The 18,678-nt window shown below is 41.7% G+C and overlaps 1 protein-coding gene across 2 annotated transcripts in view; it reads right to left on the bottom strand.

Moving 5' to 3' along the window:
* Positions 1-5,032: 5,032 nt before the first annotated feature.
* fscn2b (fascin actin-bundling protein 2b, retinal) overlaps positions 5,033-18,678 on the bottom strand; it is a 42,042-nt gene continuing 28,396 nt past the window's right edge. The window contains exons 2-5 of one of the 2 annotated variants that reach the window (XM_041217359.1): positions 13,469-13,625; positions 11,406-11,566; positions 10,144-10,311; positions 5,033-5,238 (exon numbers count right to left, since the gene is read on the bottom strand). In XM_041217359.1, coding sequence (XP_041073293.1) covers positions 5,033-5,238; positions 10,144-10,311; positions 11,406-11,566; positions 13,469-13,625 — 692 coding nt within the window. The remainder of the gene's footprint in view (positions 5,239-10,143; positions 10,312-11,405; positions 11,567-13,468; positions 13,626-18,678) is intronic. The other variant, XM_041217360.1, reaches the window with a different exon arrangement.

The raw sequence follows: 18,678 nt of genomic DNA, 5'->3' as shown, positions 1-18,678 counted from the left end.
AGGGATAATTCCTACAGGTTGAATTCGCAGCATGTTAAAAAAAAACTGAGAGTGTGCATAGATCCAAAGGACCTCAATAAAGCTTTGAAGAGGTCTCACTATGCCATGCCAACCATTGAAGAAATTTTGCCACAGCTTTCCGAGGCAAAGGTCTTTATAACCTTTAAATGAGAAGGATGGATACTGGAAAGTGAAGGTGGATGAAAGCAACAGTTTCCTTACTACGTTCTGGATGCCATTTAGGAGGCACAGATGGTTGTGCAGGCCATTTGGCATTTCTACTGCTCTGGAAGAGTATCAACGTCAACAGCATGAGATAGTCAATAATCCTCCAGGAGCGGAAGCGATCGTGAATGATCTGCTGGTCTATTGGTGTGGAGATCTGATGGACGAGCCATTGCAGACCACAACCAGAATCTAGTGAGACTGCTGGACAGAGTGCACCAGATGAACCTGAAGCTGAAAAAGAAGAAACGGCAACTGAAGGTGACTGAAGTCAAGCACATAAGTACTGACAGCAAAAGGAGTTCTCCCTTATCATGATAAGGTGCAAGCTGTAGCAGAGATGCTGCAACCAACAGATGTGAAGAAGGTGCAACAGTTTGTTGAGTTTGTGAACTATCTAGCAAAGTTCTTGCCCAATTTGTCATCAGGGTGTGAACCTCTATGCAAGCTCACTGCAAATGATGTTCAGTGGTATTGGGACACAGGACAAGAAGCAGCTTTCACTTGCATCAAACAACTATGAGACAATGCCAGTGCTGAGGTTCTAGGGTGTCAACAACAAAATCACCCTGCAGTGTGTGATGTCAGCAAAACAGGACTTGGAGCACCCCTCATGTAGCAAGGACAACCAGTTGCATTTGCATCCAGAGTGTTAACACAAACTGAATGACGCTACGCACAGATTGGGAAAGAGCGCTTGGTTTTTCTCTTTGCTTGTGAAAATTTTAATCCGTACCTGTTGGGAAATGGAAAGGCTGAGGTAGTGATGGAAATTGCCAAAGGGATAATCAAAAAATCAAGTTAATCCAGCATAGATGTGCGCAAGGCAATCTTAGGGTGGAGAAACACACCTACAGAAGGCATGGAAAATAGTCCAGTCCAATGACTAATATCCAAGCTATTCTTCCAACCGCAAAAACACTGCTGAAGCCAGAGGTAGGAACAGGAGTGGGTGACAAAATTAAAGGGAAACACCAGAAAACCAAATTTCACTTCAGTAAAACAACCAAATTGTTGCCAGAGCTGAGAGTTGGAGAGGCGGTTAGAGCGCGAACATTCAATGCACTCAACAAAAGTCAGCCCACTTGGAAACTTGGGACCTGTGTAGAGAAGTAGGCACCTCGATTGTACATGGTAAAGTGAATGACCAAATATATTGTGGTAACTGCAAATATATATATACAGCTGGAGAAACTGCTCCCTTATGGCAGACAGCTGATGCGGAAGATTCACCAACTGAACAAGAAACAAAACAACTATCCATTCCAGAGATCAACCATTCCCCAACAAAGGCAACAAGATCAACAGAAACAATTACCACAGCAGCAAACAATCACCTCGGCACTAAAATTCCCCAGAGAGGCAACATCACCCCAGGACCAAGCAGACACCAGACAAACAGCCAATAACAACCCTCACAAGTACCATCAGAAGACCTGAACATTTTAAGGATAGTGTGTGCAATGTGTGCATAGGGACAGATGAAAGTGAGTCAGACTAGAATCACCAGTTTTCTGTACATACATGGTGATTTTCTTTGTAGACAACGAATGTGCCTTACTTGCAGATGCAAATGATAGTATCTGCAGATTGGTATTTTTATGTAAAGGAATATGTTTGGAGAAGTGCCTTTGTGCAATATGACCTTAGGCTTGCCATAATCATGTGATCTCTGATGCCATCCTTGGTGTAAAAAGCAGTCCATGTCCAAATGCAGCAAGGCTTGGACAATATCCAGGCTTGAGCTGACAAGTGTCAGGCAATGACCATCTCCAACAAGAGAGAATCCAACAATCGCCTCTTGACATTCAATGGCATTTAAAATCACAGAATCCCCCATGATCAACATCTTAGGGGTTACCATTGACCAGAAAATGAACTGGACTAACCATATAAATACTGTGGCTACAAGAACAGGTCAGAGGCTAGGAATCCTGTGGCGAGTAACTCACATCCTGACTCACCAAAGTCTGACCACCATCTATAAAGCATAGGTCAGGAATGTGATGGAATACTCTCCACTTGCTTGGATGAGTGCAGCTCCAATAACACTCAAGAAGCTTGACACCATCCAGGATAAAGCAGACCGCTTGATTGGCACCCCATCTACAAACATTCACTCCCTCCACCACTGACACACAGTGCCAGCACTGCAGGAACTCAGTAAGGCTCCTTCGACAGAACCTCCCAAACCTACAACCACTACCATCTAGAAGGACAAGAGCAGCAGACACATGGGAACATCACCACCTGGAAGTTCCCCTCCAAGCCACACACCGTCCTGACTTGGGAATATATCGTTGTTCCTTCACTGTTGCTGGGTCAAAATCCAGGGGACCTGTAACAGCACTCTGGGTGTACCTACACCACGGGGACTGCAGCAGTTCAAGAAGGCAGCTCACCCCACCTTTTCAAAGGCAATTAGGAATGGGCAATAAATGCTGGCCCAGCCAGCGACACCCATAGCCCATGAATGAATTAAAAAAAGGCTTGAGAGCAGAAGCCATTTCATCCATCACTTGGAACAATTACGGATAGGCATTTAGGAGGACCTCCCAGGCTTTCAGATGCAGGAGTGGAGGTGCCAATTCATGAGGTGGAGGATAGAAAGTTGTTCCATTTGTCATTTGAGGTTATTCAAGCCCAAAGGGAAGCTGCTGATGTTGGTACAGATTATGGATCTAATATGCTCCCTCAAATATCAGGAATACAAGAACGCTGCCTTTAAGGTACTAAAACATCCTGAGATTTCACCTATTCTATCATAGATGCACTGCGTTTGTTGTATCTGGTTTTCAGCTGGATGACATTAAGCTGCTGCCAGTCTGCATTTCCTAGGGGCCATCCTTTTTTTGCTTCCTTCCCAGGCACAGGATTGCCTTAAAATAAACTTGACCTGCATAATGAGGTGCAGGCGCTGTCCACTGGATATTGATAAGAGTGCAACATTGTAGCTCATAAAGGCCATTTCATTATATCTGGAGGTCTAAATGATTACATGGCCATTCATTTTGCCTCAGACATTGGGGAACCTGCAAGATGCAAGAATTGCCAGGTCTTTAAATTCTGCTGTTGCATTTCTCAATAGAAAGGGACCCAGGTGCTTTTCTTAGTGAACAAACCATCAGTGACCTTCTTGGTGCATTTATGCACTGCTGATTTCCTGGTTTCGAAGATGTCCAGGCAGCCTGGAAGGAGCTGCAGACAAGTGTGATAGCCTGGGACAATACAAATCACACCAAACCTACCTTTAGGTTTATGTTGTAAACGCGTTAAAATGATCCAGACAGCCCCTTTATTAAAACTTCAGTCACCACATTTGTAACTATTTTATTATAAATATGGTTATAAATTTATCTTTTTTATGATTTGATTTTTGTGTTCCAAATTACTCCAAAAACTGAAGCAACTCCAAAGTAATAATGGAACATTCCACAGGATGACAGGTAGGTACATTGTACTCATTCACTATTAAGCAGGATAGTGCCTGGATTTCAACAATAGTATGCACTAACTTACATTAAAATTCAACAGGAAAAAGCTGTTAACCAGATAATACAGATTCAACTTACAATGTTATTTATAACACAAAGCAAATCAAACTAGGTTCACTATGTGAACAATTCATATATCCAATTACAGATGAAAATATACAAAATCTTCTGTGCACATATATGTGTATGCGAAGAGCTAAACAGACAAACCTGCTTAGTATAATCAAAGGTTGCTCTGAGCTGTCACAACACTGAGTAATGTCCCCTGGCATTGCTCATTACACTGAGTAATCTCCTGTGGCATTGCTCCTAGTGATTAGAGGATAAATTATTTCCTAATAATAGGATGTTATCAACTTAATGCAACCAAGTCAGTGTTGTAGGAAGTAAGCATGAGACATGCAAGAAATGTGTGCTAGATCCAAGTTATTTCATCGGTTTCTGATTAGATTTTGGTTCATCCCAAGAGATTCTTTATTCGCCTCCTGCTAGTTTTCTCCCATTTTGGTCACTGCTTTTCTGATTCTTAACATGGTATGGTTCTATTTACACTGACTATCCTCCAGTACCTGACTGAAGTGGGCATTTTAGCCTGTGTGAATATGAGAGATGGATGACTGTGAGCCTGAGATCCACACACATGCAGTCTCCAGCACTCAAGATCAGTATTGGGAATCCTGACTGAATCCCTTGTTGCAAACCTATTCTGCCTCCACAGCTGAGTGCAGTAAATGCATGTTGACATGAAAATCACACCTTTGAAATAATTCAAAATTCTATTCGTCCTGGACTTGATCTATTTGCCATCATTATTAAATAAAACTGTCCTCTCTGTTGGTCACAGTGTATTACCTGTATAGAACCTGTAATATTCATCACAATATTCTCAGCTTCTGTACAACATTGGTACAACAAAGTAATATCTATTCAGGGGTCAAATAAAAGTATCTCAAATCCTTCTGATAACTACAAAACAATCAGTTAGCACCTAACTGGTGCTTATCCTGTATTAAAAAAATCGGAAAATAAAGCCCACAATACATTAAAAATCGTATATACGTTGTTGAATGAGACAGTGGTGTCAAGCATGTCAACAAATCAATATCTAATCAACTGTCCAAACATTGATATCATAAGATTTAAAGGGGCACCATATTTCAGATTATGAGTTGAAATGCTGGATTCTTATCACAGGGCATGAATTAACATTTTAATTTTAACCTCTGCAGATAGTCCTCCAATTTTGCTCTATATGTCCTTCAGATTTTTGATAAGGGATACAGTTGAAGTTCATATTATCTCCCGAGGCTCCTTTAATATTCCCATAGTGTTGAACTGTCCACTTCATCTGCATCTGCCCTAAGTGTGCCTGCTTGGTTTCCTCGTAAATACTTTTTGTTCTTCCCTTTGATAGCCAGTCGACCATGATCTCGGAATTCTAGGTAAAAATCTTCAGGGATGACACTGTCAGTACAGATTGTCCCGGTGCTGGATATATACCAGAACTTTCCATCAGAGCCTATGAAGAAAGAACGTATGCACTCAGGAATATGAGAGTACAAAGCTAGTGTCCATTAATCAAAAATTTAAAAACAACCACACACAGTTATCCCTTAAGTTTGTGACCAGGCTTAATTTCCTAATTCATTGGATAGCATTGCTCTTCATCGTGATTTCTTTCCTTAGCAAATTTACTGGTACAGGGATGGTGGCCTCCATTTGTAGTTTAACATTTCTCCAGATTTATTTCCTTTAACTTTTCCTTTTTAACAGCTATCATTCATGCAACTGCTTAGTACCATAGATGCCTACAGTTTTCCAGTCCTTTGCCAGCCAAGCCAGTAGAATCCTTAGTTGATTTTTAAAAAAATAACAATTCTCAGGGTATGGGCATTGTTGACAATTAGGACATCTAGTTGTCTTGAAAATCTGATGGTGGCTCATCACCTTCGATTGTTGCCATGGATGATATATACATGGGACTGGGTAAGGACAGCAAGTTTCCTTCTCTGAAGGCATTACTGAACCACTTGGAGTTTTGATGATGATCCAACAGCTTTCATGGTCATTTCTTACTGGTATCAACTATATTCTTTAAACAAAATTCAAATTCTTAAACTGCCATGATGGGATTTGAACTCACGTTTTCTGGACTATTCTGGGTCCAGACAGGCCTCTTGAGGTACTAAGACTAGCTGTAGCACTCCTAACTGGAACTGCAAATTCTTTATTCTTCTGTCAAACTATCTGCCTCAGATTAAAGTTGGAATTTTAATCTATATTAAATATACATCCTGGCCAAACAGGAATGAAAGTATATATATGTGTATGTATATATATATATATCTCTACATCATCATGGCTACTTTATAAACTTACTACTTTTTTAAAAATGGACCAATGCCTGGACTGATAAAATGGCCACAGGCTGACCACATGGTCATAGTTCTGGAAGATTCTAAGCTGTTCCAATGGTCCAAGGCTATCTCATCATCCTCCTGGAATATGACTTGTATTGTCTAAACATTCCAGCCAAGCCAACACAAAGGATTCATAAATGATAGGTTTGCACCAGCCAGCTATGGACAAAGGTAGAGCTATTTTTGACTCCTAATCTCCAGTGTTGTGCTAATGGCCCCACCGTTACTTGCTCCAAAACACAATGGGCTTCAACCAGGGGCTCGTTAGCTGAATAGCTCAACCTGAAACCACCTGTCACATGACAGTGACTTGAGCTACCTGAATTCCTTTAAGTTTATAACTTTTGCATTTTATCTTCAGTTGTGGGTTTAACCTACAAAAGGAACTGGACTCCAGGCTGGCATCATGCCTTTGACCTCAATCTCTCTCCAAATCTGATTTCTAGAAAGAAACCTGTATTTCACCTATAAAGTGAACTTAAACCCAGGACACAAGAATACTTTGCTGCACCTTCAATGGACTCAACCTGCAACCAAGTTCCTAGGGCCAAGACCAGGAATTCTGCCAGACAAAGCCACCTAAAAGAACCTTCCTTGATTCTGGACTCTGGACTCGTGAAACTATAATTCTTATTTTTATCGTGGCCTTTGCCCTGAACCCCTTTCTTTCCCTTCTCCCTCTTTTATCGTATGAATGTAAAAGAGGTGGATGTTGCAAAACCCCTTCCCACGGTTTGTGAGCGTGTGTGTGAAATAAACTACCCCTCTTATTTCACCTGATCTCAAGTTTGCTGTGGGGTTATTAATAGAGGATTGGATCACTCCAGAACAGAAGGGTTGAGGAAAACACACAAACATTTTTAAGGGGGAAGTCAGAAATCAAAGAAACCTTTCTGTTTATGGATGGATAATGATTGGAGAAACCAGGGCTGTTTAAATAAATCCTACTCCTTTCCATAACATACATATATATATATTTATATATGTAAATCTATATCTCTATTTTAATCTGGTCTAAACAGTTCACATTGGGAAGTGAGTATGTCCAGGAGCCATCAATTACATTAATGATTTCACTGCCATAAATAGGCCATAAGTTGTTGGATAATATTTTGTAGTACTCGTGGCCAGTGACTTTATTAATTGTTTTATGTTCATTTTTTAAAATATTGTGACCTTTCAGGATTTTGAAAGTTATACAGCCATTCTGAATCACAAAGTAACATGAATGATCTCTGTGCACCCTTGTGTTTAGTAAAGGCCGTGATCTAATTAATCAAGGGTAGAACAATTCATAAATTGCACAATATATAATGTGGTTTCATATAATTTGCAGCAACTTATTTCAGTTTCTCATCATCCTCCCAGGATTGGGTTTATAACATCTCATTTGGATGGGAGGCTGGACTAGGCATGAATTCCCCATGGTTTTGTTGGTGTTATTGTGTATTTAAAATGAATGTGCAAAGCTAAATGATGGCAGAAAGCTTTTCAAATTCTGACAAGGAAGGAAGGATTCACATTCATATAGAACCTTATCTTGTCCTCAAGATGTTTTGAAGTAATTCCTATGCAATGAATTTCTTTTTTGTTCCAAAGTGTAGACGTAATTATTCTGCAGGTAGAAGTGACAGCCAATTTGTACACAGCAAAGATTGGCAAACCCAGTGAGATATGTGAATAATTGGTCTAAGGATTGCGGGTTGACCAGCACACTAGGAAAACTCCTTGTAATTCATTAAATAGTGCAATTGGATTAATTATGTCCACGTGAAATGATGAACAGATGGGCACTGATTTTAACTCAACTTGCACAGTGGAAACCAGGTGAGTGGGCAGTCAAAACAGGGCGATTTATCTACCCTCTCATGATGCAATTCTTTTGCACCATTTTGAATTGTAACCTACAAATAGAGGCCTCATGAAATAATGCAAAAACACCCTGATTACAGTTTAAGTGGAGCCTGAGCAGGAAAGCTGCCACATTGAGTGCTCCTCCAAGCCCCACAAGGAAAGTCATGACCTTCTCTGCCCTAGATTCCCCTCTCTCCCTCCCATGAGACTTGCCAAAACCCCCTCCCTGCCACTTTCCCAGAAGCTGGAAGGTGTTCCTGGGCTTGCTCAATATTTATCTGCTGGCTGTAGCTCTGCACATCTCCCTGTCCGACATTTGAATGAAACCTTCCCGTTTGAATCACCCTGTTCTCTGCAATAGGCCGGTGAGAAACCAACTTGCTCCAAATTAAAATCCACATCAGGGACTCTGTTTAATGTCTGCTCTAAACCAGCATTTTGGATGGTGCAGCACCCCATCAGTATTGCACTGTTGGCCAGATAATGTACTCAAGTCCTGGACAGGGGTTGAAACCATCAACTTTCTGCCTCAGGGGTGGAAGTGTGATTTTATCTTATATGTTAAATATGCACCTCTCCTTTTCCAATGACTCATAATTAGTGGCTCAGTCCCCCCTGAGTTCATAAGAGGAGACCTATCTTTGGTGCCACCACTTCACTGATGTGACTGTCATCTAGCTATGCCACCTTATAGAGGTCAACCTGCAGACATGAAGATCAGCATTAGAAGTTTACACCACTCAATCCTTCCAATCCATTAGTAGTATGGTAACAAATCAGTCAGTTAGCTGTCCACAGATGTAGCAAATAAGTGATGGAGGTTTACAAGGGTTAACACATTCATCACTTTCCCTGTGGAAAAGAGAGAAGACTGGAAAAAAGAAAGGCTTGCATTTATTTGGTTTATTTGGTTCTTTTCACAACTATGGGACAACTCAAAGTGCTTTACAGCCAATGAGGCACTTTTAAATTGTAGTCACTGTCATGATATAGGAAACAAAACAGCCAATTTGTACACAGCAAACTCCCACAAACAGCAATGTGATAATGACCAGATAATCTGTTTTTTTGATGTTGATTGAGGGATAATTATTGGCTAGGACACTGGGGATAACTCCCCTGCTCTTCTTCAAAATAATGCCATGAGATCTTTTCCATCCACCCGAGCAGGCAGATGGGGCCTTGATATAACGTCACATCCAAAAGTCACGAGAATATTAGAAATGTATTTTGAATCTTTTAAATACACATACATGCAAAATCACCTTAACTAAAAAGTGCTACATCCCTTTAAATTTGAGGTGTTGGACAGATATTCTGCAATAATTAAGTTCACTGTTGATGCAAGACCAAAATGGTGGTGGGTGTTTACGCTAGCTATTTAAATTACCTGTACCTGTAAAATAACACACAGTCAGCTCATTGCACTTTTGCTTGCACTGACATTCAGCCAATTCTGGCACAGATTTTTGTCAGAATTGCAATATTATGACTCAAACGTAAAAATGGGAAAGTGCTGTAGTAGTAGAGTCTGGTACTTATAGGGTTAATGTGGGACTGAGTACAGTACCGCCTGCACAGTCATGTATGAAGGGACATGACTCAGATCCTGGGGTTAATCTAGAGATGGACAGAGATGTGTAAAGATCTAGGATGGAGTCAGCTCCACACCTGTACCCTCCATTGTATGCATGTATATAGTTATGAGTTGTTAATACAGACTTGTTGTTAATATACTCAAGACTGCAAAGCTTACTTCATGGTGTCTGAAGCAGGATTCTTCAAGTACCATTGGGAAGTCCTTTTGAAGCAAATCTCTGTATCTTGACTGCACCAAGCCATAATGCAAAAGGTCCTTTAAGATTCACAGTAACAGCCTACATAGTGAAATACCAGTGAAACGCCAGTTTATCTTTGTTTAGGTGAGATGCTCTGAGGCAATGGATGTCATACCCAACAACTTACCTGAGGGCTGATGAAATTCCTCCTAACTATGTTAGCACATTGAACTATGCTATAATTATTGCTCTTGAAGCCAGACAAAAGGGTCGAGAGGCTCCTAGAAAAATGAGTTATCTCAATGTTTTAATACTGAAATATCTGTAAATGTGACGGTCTGTGCAAGTGTTGCTTAGAGTCCAGGCTCTCACCTTTAATATGATAGGCTCCATTTTCAAAAATGAGTTGAAAGACATCATAAACTGACCGATTGGCATCGAGAGTGCTTGAGCTTTTGTGGTAACTGACGAATCCATGGTCTCCTCGTAGTACCAGGATAGGCCTATTAATGAGCCTCAATGTAAACTCTTCATCTTCACCTGAAGCAACATCAAGATAGAAACGTTACCTTGATTTTGACCACAGCTTCTGCTGCAATGACATACAATCAATCATTCTGGGAGAAATTATCTTACCCTTTGTCTTTTCATCATTGACCAATTTCAGAACCTTAGTAGGAATGTAAAGGGTGCCAATTTGTGCTGTTTATTATTAACAGTTGTTTGAAAATCTTCAGTTAAGTATTTCAGCAAAGGCGTTAAAATGATCTCATGTCTTTATTAAAATACCAGGCAAGAAATTCAGATGAAAGCACAAACGTATTTGTTAAATATCGCACAGTGCAATTTGAAGCCAAAAGTGTTCAAGCACCAGATTTAGAAAGCACTTTTAATAATCAAAATCTCCCTGAATATATTTTTTTAGTTCCCTGGCAGTGAAACCTCCAATGGTGTTTATATTGTATACATTTAATGTGAGTAACTTGTATATCAATTTATTGTACAAAGAACCCAGTTACATTTCTTGTTCCTTTGCTTCTGCATGAACAATTCTAGAGTAAAATGGGATGTGATCAAGTATAAGTCACTTCCTAAAACATTTAGGTTAATGGGATTCTTGTCTTCATTGTCTTGAATAAGAAATTTAAGGTGATGATACTGAAACTTAATTAACAGTAAACAGTAACTCACACAAATTCACTAATTGTGAATGTTAGATGAATAGTTAACAAGTACATGTAGGTTAGATGTGGTCAGTGTACCTTGCTCACCAACCAGGAACCTATTTCTTCCAGATTCCAAGATTGTGAATGATATGCAGCTTTTTGTTCTTATAACAAGAGATGAGTTGGTGAGTTTGAATTTGATTTAGAATCTTATTGAAACTCCTCATTAAATCTTGTGCTTTTTTCCCCCTTGAAATTGCAATTGTCCAAGTGTGTATTCGCATATTCATGAATTTCTTGCCTGTCATTTGAATGAGGAAATTAACCTGTTGCATGCCATAACCTTTCTAACATTGAAAACAATATCCCTGTTAATGTGAATAGTATAATTCCAGTAGGCGAGGCTGGGAATTGGAATTGATAGATAGTAGTTATTGAAAATAAGACGATTAAACCCATCCCTATAACCCATCTTTTTAAAGCTTCTTTCTCTCTGGGTTAACTCACCTGCTGAATCACTCACGGATGCAAGCTGCCCATTTTTCTTTGTACAAATGTATTTGCCATTGTTAGCCTTGATTGCTATTCTTTGTTCACGCCATTCAATTTCAAACATACAGTTAGCATCTCTGGATTAGAAAGAGAAAAAATTGGCTCAGAAAACTGGTTATCTTCCCAACAGTCATCTCTCACCAGTTCCCATCCAGGCAACTGCCTTAAAATTGCCTAGACACTGAAGCTGCAATATGCTCCACTTCTGTGTACAAACAGATATTTGGTAGTACTGATCTTTAATATTGTTGAGAAGAGAGACATGTTCATCTTGCACTCATCAGGACAACTGCAAGAATTCCAAATTTCAAACAATCAGAACAATTTAGGAGAGAAGGGTACTGATTGGTTGGCAGTCGACACCGATTGGCTGAGGCATTGCCATAGAGAAAACAACTGGGAGCTATAGGCTCCCCAAGCTCCCAGGTAATTCAAAAAAAGGTGCACAGCTTGAACATGTTCCTTTTGTTTACAGAGAACGGGTCCTTATGTGTGTGATGTATGTTACTTCTGTCTATTCGATTTGTGTGTGTGTTGATAGTGTTCAGTACCATTAGGTGAGGTATAGGTTACATATTTCAATTTGTTACCAGTTCAGTTGAGAGTTGTACATAGGGTTACACATGTCATAAACGTAAGACCATCAAAATCAAGTGACATGATCCTGGTGAGGTAATGGGAATGGTAATAGCATGATATTGATGAGCTGTCAGGATTGATTTTTCCAACTCTCTCCATACCAGCCTTGCTTCCTGTGCCCTTCGTAAACCAAGGCTACACCAGGATTCCATGGCCCACGTCCACTACTGTGCAGACTCCTGCATATTATGTGCCCATTCTTTGCTGAGCTCTATCTATATTCCAGCAAAACCACCTCTAAATCCCCATCCTGACTCCACTGGATCAGAGTTAAGCTTCTTCAGCTATGTGACTCGGCTTACACTCCCCTCCTGTAACTCTAGATGATTGCTTGTTCCCCTCTTTATCTGCTCCATCTGTGGAGGTTGATCATTTAATCACTACAGTCCTGCCCTCTTGAGACATGTCCCTCAGCCATTTGGACTTTTGTCCTGATTTCAAACACCTAAAAATGAAGTTCATTGATCATACGGCAGATTAGTACAAGCCGTGGTAACAGAAGGGACAATTTTAATGTTGGTGAGTGCTTGGGATTCGGTGTGAGTGTGGGTGGGGGTGGGAGGTGCAGTTTAAATTAGAAAAAATTCCGAGTGTGCCAGGAAGCTGACTCCAACCTGTTAACTTCCAGGTTTTAGCAAAGTGGGACAAGGGACAGGCAACCTGCTACTAGGAGGTGAGTTGGTATTTTAAAAATGTTAATGAAGCAAGGCCAGGGCAGCTTTGTGGAGGAGGTAAGTTGGAGCACTGCTTGTGAATCAGGAGGAGCGGGAGTGCCCCCTCCCAGGGTAGACCCCCAGGGTAGACTTAGCTCTCGCCTCAGTTGGACCCCTCCCCCAGAGCAGATCACCTAGTGGGAACCTGTCAGGGCCAAAAGTCTCCCAAAAAGGGGTTATTTTAAATATAAGGCTGAGGTGACATTTGTTGGCTGTTTTTATGATGGAAGGTATATGTTAGGTGTTCAGCATGCTGCATACAGTTTCAGTGTTCTGAAATTTCAATTATTACTAATCGGTCTCCGGTGGCAGTGCTCACTAGGATCAGTTAAAGCTCCAGTGATGACACAGAGTTTTGAAATTCCACAACATGCAAGGAAACTCAGGCTTCCCAGTTACAGAACTGGTTCCAGTAAATATTCCGGCCAGTGTTTCTGAGCAGAAAACTACTGACCTGGCTTTGAGAATCAGTATTTGGACTGATAAGTGAATGGCTGGTACGTATGTCGGGACAGATACTATCAACGGGCTTTGTTAGCTAACTTAGCAGTAAAATGATAACCAGTCCAGCTTTATAATCATTTCCACTATGGAAAAGCTGTTTTTTGAATGATTAGGGTAACTTGCATTTCAGAAGCAGTAGATTGGATCCCCCCATGAGTCACCAATGTCCAGAAGTTCCCTGTGTGCGTCCGTAAGATGCATTTCTTAGTTTCTTTGTCAATTTCCATTTGAAATGTTTCCTGATCTGTTTCTTCATCCTGATTGGCTGAGATATTCATACCTGACCAAAAAAAAAGAACAATGGGATTAAAATAATCATCGGGTCAGAAACTTGCAAAATTTACTTTTGAGAAAATGTCTAACTTTCCTCTGGGCATCAATGCAGTCCCAGCTATTCAGTGTTGTGTGATCATATCTAACAAGAGGCAATTAGTATAGATACATTTAAGGAGAAATTAGGTAGATACATGAGGGAGAAAGGTATAGAAGAGTATGTTGAAAGGGCAAGTTAAAATAAGGTGGGAGGAGGCTCATTTGGGGCTTAAACACTGGCAAAAGCCTGTAGGTTCAAATAATTTGTTCCTGTGCTATAAAGTTCTATGTAAAAGATCCAATAATTGATTCTCAAAACATTTTTATTTGCATTCTTCGAAGTGACAGTAGTAGTGACAGGCTTGAAAATACAAACCCTGGCTCATGAATTACAAATATATACTTTCTCTCTTTTTTGTATCCTCCTTTGGTAAGCCGCACCCTCCTTAGCTCTCAGATATCTTCAAACATCCAGGTGGAAGGGTCAGCCTAGAGGCCAATTTTCACACTAATGGCTGTCAGTGCCATTCAGTGATTGTTCATTGTAGTAATAAAGGATTAACAGATGGGATGTGCTCATGTATGACGTATATGATGATGTATGGCTGACATCAGTCATTCATGTGTTGCACTCGAGAGAGAGGGAGGTTGGAACACCTTGCTCAGGAGCAACATGCCTACTCTGTAACCTGTTTAATTTTGCTGAAAATAGAGACATATTGAAGCTTTTCACCTTGTACTCATCAGGCCAATTCACAAAGATACCAATATAAGGGGACAACAATTTATACTGTATGAGAAGAGAGTGCTGATTAGTTGCCAAGTGGAGTCAGATTGATAGAGGCATTGCCATGAAGAATGCATCAGTGATGGTGACAAATGGTTAACTGACAAGCATTGTTTGAAATTTAAACATGGCAGCTTGACCCTGACTGGTCAAAGCATTGCCCTGAGGAATGACTCAGTGAATGGCTGTCACTTATTTTGTTTAGCTGAAACAGGTGCTATGTGTATACATGTTCTTTCTGTCTGCAAAGAACAGCGCCCTGTGTATTAATATCAGTCATCATCACTGGTGCATTCTCCATGGCAATGCCCTTACCAATCAAAGTCCACTTGCCAACTAATCAGCACTCTCTTCTCATCCAGTATAAATTGTTGTTTTCTTCTTACATTGGTATTCTGGTGAAGTGTCCTGACGGGTGCAATACGAAAAGCTTCGACATGTCTCTTTTTTCAGCAATACTCAAGTTCTGTACTACCAAATGACTATTTGTAACCTGTTTAGATGTAGTACGGTTAAACAAGTGTTAGGCAAGTACCAGAGTATAACTGCAGTCTGTCCAGTAATCAGATACCATCCCTACAGTCCACAGGTAAGAAGGGTCATCTCAGAACATTCATTACTAGAAAATAGGCTTCTGAGAGAACTGGGTTCTGACTGTTTCCCTTTGTATCAGATTAACATTAGGAATTCCATGGCATTGTTATAACAAAAGGCCAGGTAAGGAAGACAAATCTGTATCTGAATTCTGAGATTGGGAAATAGTGTGGCACTAACTCCCTTCATTGCCACCCCCGCACTGTCCCTGCCACACACATACACAAGAGGGGTTCATTTTAAATCTATGGCTGAGGTCACATTTGTAGGTTGTTTTTATGATGCGAGTTATTTGTTTCAACATACTGAATGTAGTTTCAGTTTTCCGAAAGAAAAAACAAAAGATTTTCAAATATTAATAATCGATCTCCCTTGACAGTGCTCATTGGGGTCAGGACTGAGTGCAGTTTACAGGGGCTGGATTTCATGGGGGAGGGGTGGGCTGTATTGCTCGCCATTGCAAGTAGGCTAGCAACTGACGCATTCAAGAATGCCCGTCCAGAAGCCATAATGCGCTGCTGGGTGGGCTACGGCAAAGGGTTGGACTTCTGTCCGTCAGTGGCAGGAAAACCCTCCCTTGAGAGCTGATGGACAATCTGACTGGCCGGCAGCTGTAGCAGTCCCAGTAGTACCAGAACTGAGTAGTAGCCACCACTGGGACTGCAAGCAGGCCCACATAGAACATCGATGGATCCCGGGGCAAGGTAAGTTCCATGCTTTTAGGGCTGGGAGGGATCAGGCAGTCTAGGGAGATGTTTTTGACGGTGGGGGGTTCAGGGGCCAGGCAGAGAGGAACAAAATGGGGTGTTAATATCTTGGGAGGGGTAACCCCAACACGCACAGGGTACCCCACCTCCCCCCGCTGATGTTCCTCCTCCTTCCTTCACAACTTTTTAACCACACGTTTTAAAACCTGCCCAATCTCGCCCGCCTGCCCACGTCAACCATATTATGATGGGTCAGCGAAATATTCGGGCCGATTGGCTTCGTAACAAGCTCGATTGACTATTAATTATTTACTTAAAAATGGGTGGGTGGGCTGCCAATATCAGCCCCTGCCCAACTACCATATTATGGGGGTACAGCTTGGGGCTGGGCAGAAGGTGGTGGGCTTGTCCTTCCAGATGGTAGCGCTTGTGAGTTTCGGAGGTACTGTCGAAGGAACTTTGGTGAGTTCCTACAGTGCATTTTGTAAATGGTACATACTGCTGCTACCGTGCGACAGTGTGGAGGGGGTGAATGTTTGTGGATGGGGTGCCAATCAAGTGGGCTGCTTTGACCTGGATGGTGTCAAGTTTCTTGAGTGTTGCTGGAGCTGCACTCAGCCAGGCAAGTGGGGAGTATTCCATCACACTCCTGATCTGTGCTTTGTAAATGGTGGACAGGCTTTGTGGAGTCAGGAGGTGAGTTACTTGCTGCAGGATTCCTAGCCCCTGACCTGTTCTTGTAGCCACAGTATTTATATGGCTGGTCCAGTTCAGTTTCTGTGCCTTATTGAGTGGTTATGAAGCTGGGGGTCTGGAGACACTTTCCAAGAAGTCCACAAAATAATGTGAATGAGCCCAGATGCTACAATGGAGCAAGTCGGATGCATATTTTTGGCCATTATTTTGATTTCCTTTGTCTGTTAACATAGCGCAGCTGAGAGTTCACACGCTGGGAAGTTTGGTGTCAGCCCTAGGGGCCTGGTGCACTCGTACAGTGAGACACGGGACCAAGGCATCCCTGGGAAAGGACAAGTTACCGGATTAGCAGGGCCTCGAACTAACTGAGAATCCTGAGAGAGATATCGAGAGGCACCCGGGACACCAGGAATGGATTCACAGTGCTGGGGTTGGGTAAGGATAGGAAGGAACCACCATTACAATCTTGTTCAGGGGTCTAGAGTGATGATCAGGCCAAGCTTCATTCACTGGATATGCTTTTGGGGAAACTTCTGGCCTGCTCCCTCATGACTACATTTTCTAACTCTCCCTCCTATAAAACCCAAGTGATTGTTAATGTTGTCAGTTGTTACATAGTACTGTCCTTGTCCCCACCAAACTTCATAGTCTATTGCCCCAACTGTTCCCCCAAGGCACACCCACCTTTGCAGCCCCAAGTCAGAATGTTGTAGATGCAAACCCACCTTGCAATCCAGTGCCAAATATATCCTGATCATCCCAAGCAATATTAATATCTACAATTAAACTTTCCCACTGTTCCACTATCATCCTGGAGGGCAAAGACAATCCCAAACTCCCTTTTTTCAGTGGAAAACTGTCTCCTCCAACTCCATTCCCTCAATGCCTCCGTTTCCAGCTCCAACACAAAAAATGAGAAACCCTACAAACATTTTCATTTAAAGAATTGAGATTATCAGCATAGCTGAGTTAACCACCCCCTCCCATCCTCATGTATCCGGCACATCTCTAGCATGGGCATTTCTTCCCACCCTTGTATAGTCACATCTGAAGAATCATTATGGTCCTATTCCTGGGGCCTGTGTCATGGATGAGGCAACTGGTTGAGCATTGGATGACTGAATTCATCGCTTTCGGCTATCACGAAGAACTCTGTCCTCTTGGCAATGATTCTTTCTGCCTCCCCAACTGGTCAATGAGGCTGTACCAGAGTGTGTGTAAATCCATCTTGGTATCTTGCTGGACCAGAGCTCAGCTTCAAATCAACATCTTAGCATCCCACCAAGAGTGTTTACTTCTACCTCCGTAACAATAACAGATAGAAAATCATAGAGGGGGTATGGCAGGAATTTCCTGATTTCACTCTTGATGGCTGAAGGTCCATGCCAGGAATACATGTCAGGAATATCAAAATTGTTAGTATTTATTTTGATACAGAAATATCAACACACGCATCAAAGATTAAATAATGAAATGATTTTTTTTGTACCCTTTGTCACAAAAAACTTATCTACTTCTACCTGTAGGTCTGGGTTACAGGATCAAGAGCAGAGCAATTTGATCCAACAATGGTTGAGTAGAAAACACTTTTGAGGAGGTTTCAATCGGTGATAAATTGGATCTCGTTCAACCTGTTCAACGGACATTGGGAAAAGTGTTAACTGCAACTCATCTGCTGTTGAAGCTGTGATTTGTTGTACTGCCTGCGCTCATCAGTTCAACACCTTACTGAAGGCATCGGGCTGGATTTTCAGCTCAGCGTGTGGGCGCGCGCCCCACACACGCTAAGCGTGAAATAGTGCGCGATGACGTTGGGCGAGCATCCTGACATCATCACGCACTCGCCCGATATTTCGGTCGGCAGGCGCGCACGGGAGTCGGCAGCGCGCCCGCCTACAATGAAGAGGGCTGCTAAGCCCATTAATCAATTATTAAAGTGAATTTTTCCCTGCTCGTCCAACCTTACGGTTGGCGGGCGGGTAAAGAGGCCAAGCGGCCTTTGGATTTTTGAGGAAACCTCATCCATGGGCAGGATGAGGTTTCCGATGTTAATTAAAAATAAAATAAAAATGCTTAAAACTCATTTTGACCATGTCCCTGCTCATGTGGCAGAGTTACATGAGGGGATATGTTTACCGTAATTTTAAAATTTTTACTTTTAATGTTAGAAATCTTCGGCTCCCTGAGGCAGCCCTGTGCCCTCAGGGAGCTTTCACTGCTCGCTTCCCCGTGCCTGA

Source organism: Carcharodon carcharias, chromosome 22, assembly GCF_017639515.1.
Source record: "Carcharodon carcharias isolate sCarCar2 chromosome 22, sCarCar2.pri, whole genome shotgun sequence".
Lineage (NCBI taxonomy): Eukaryota > Metazoa > Chordata > Chondrichthyes > Lamniformes > Lamnidae > Carcharodon > Carcharodon carcharias.
This window is presented reverse-complemented; position numbering and strand designations above follow the sequence as displayed.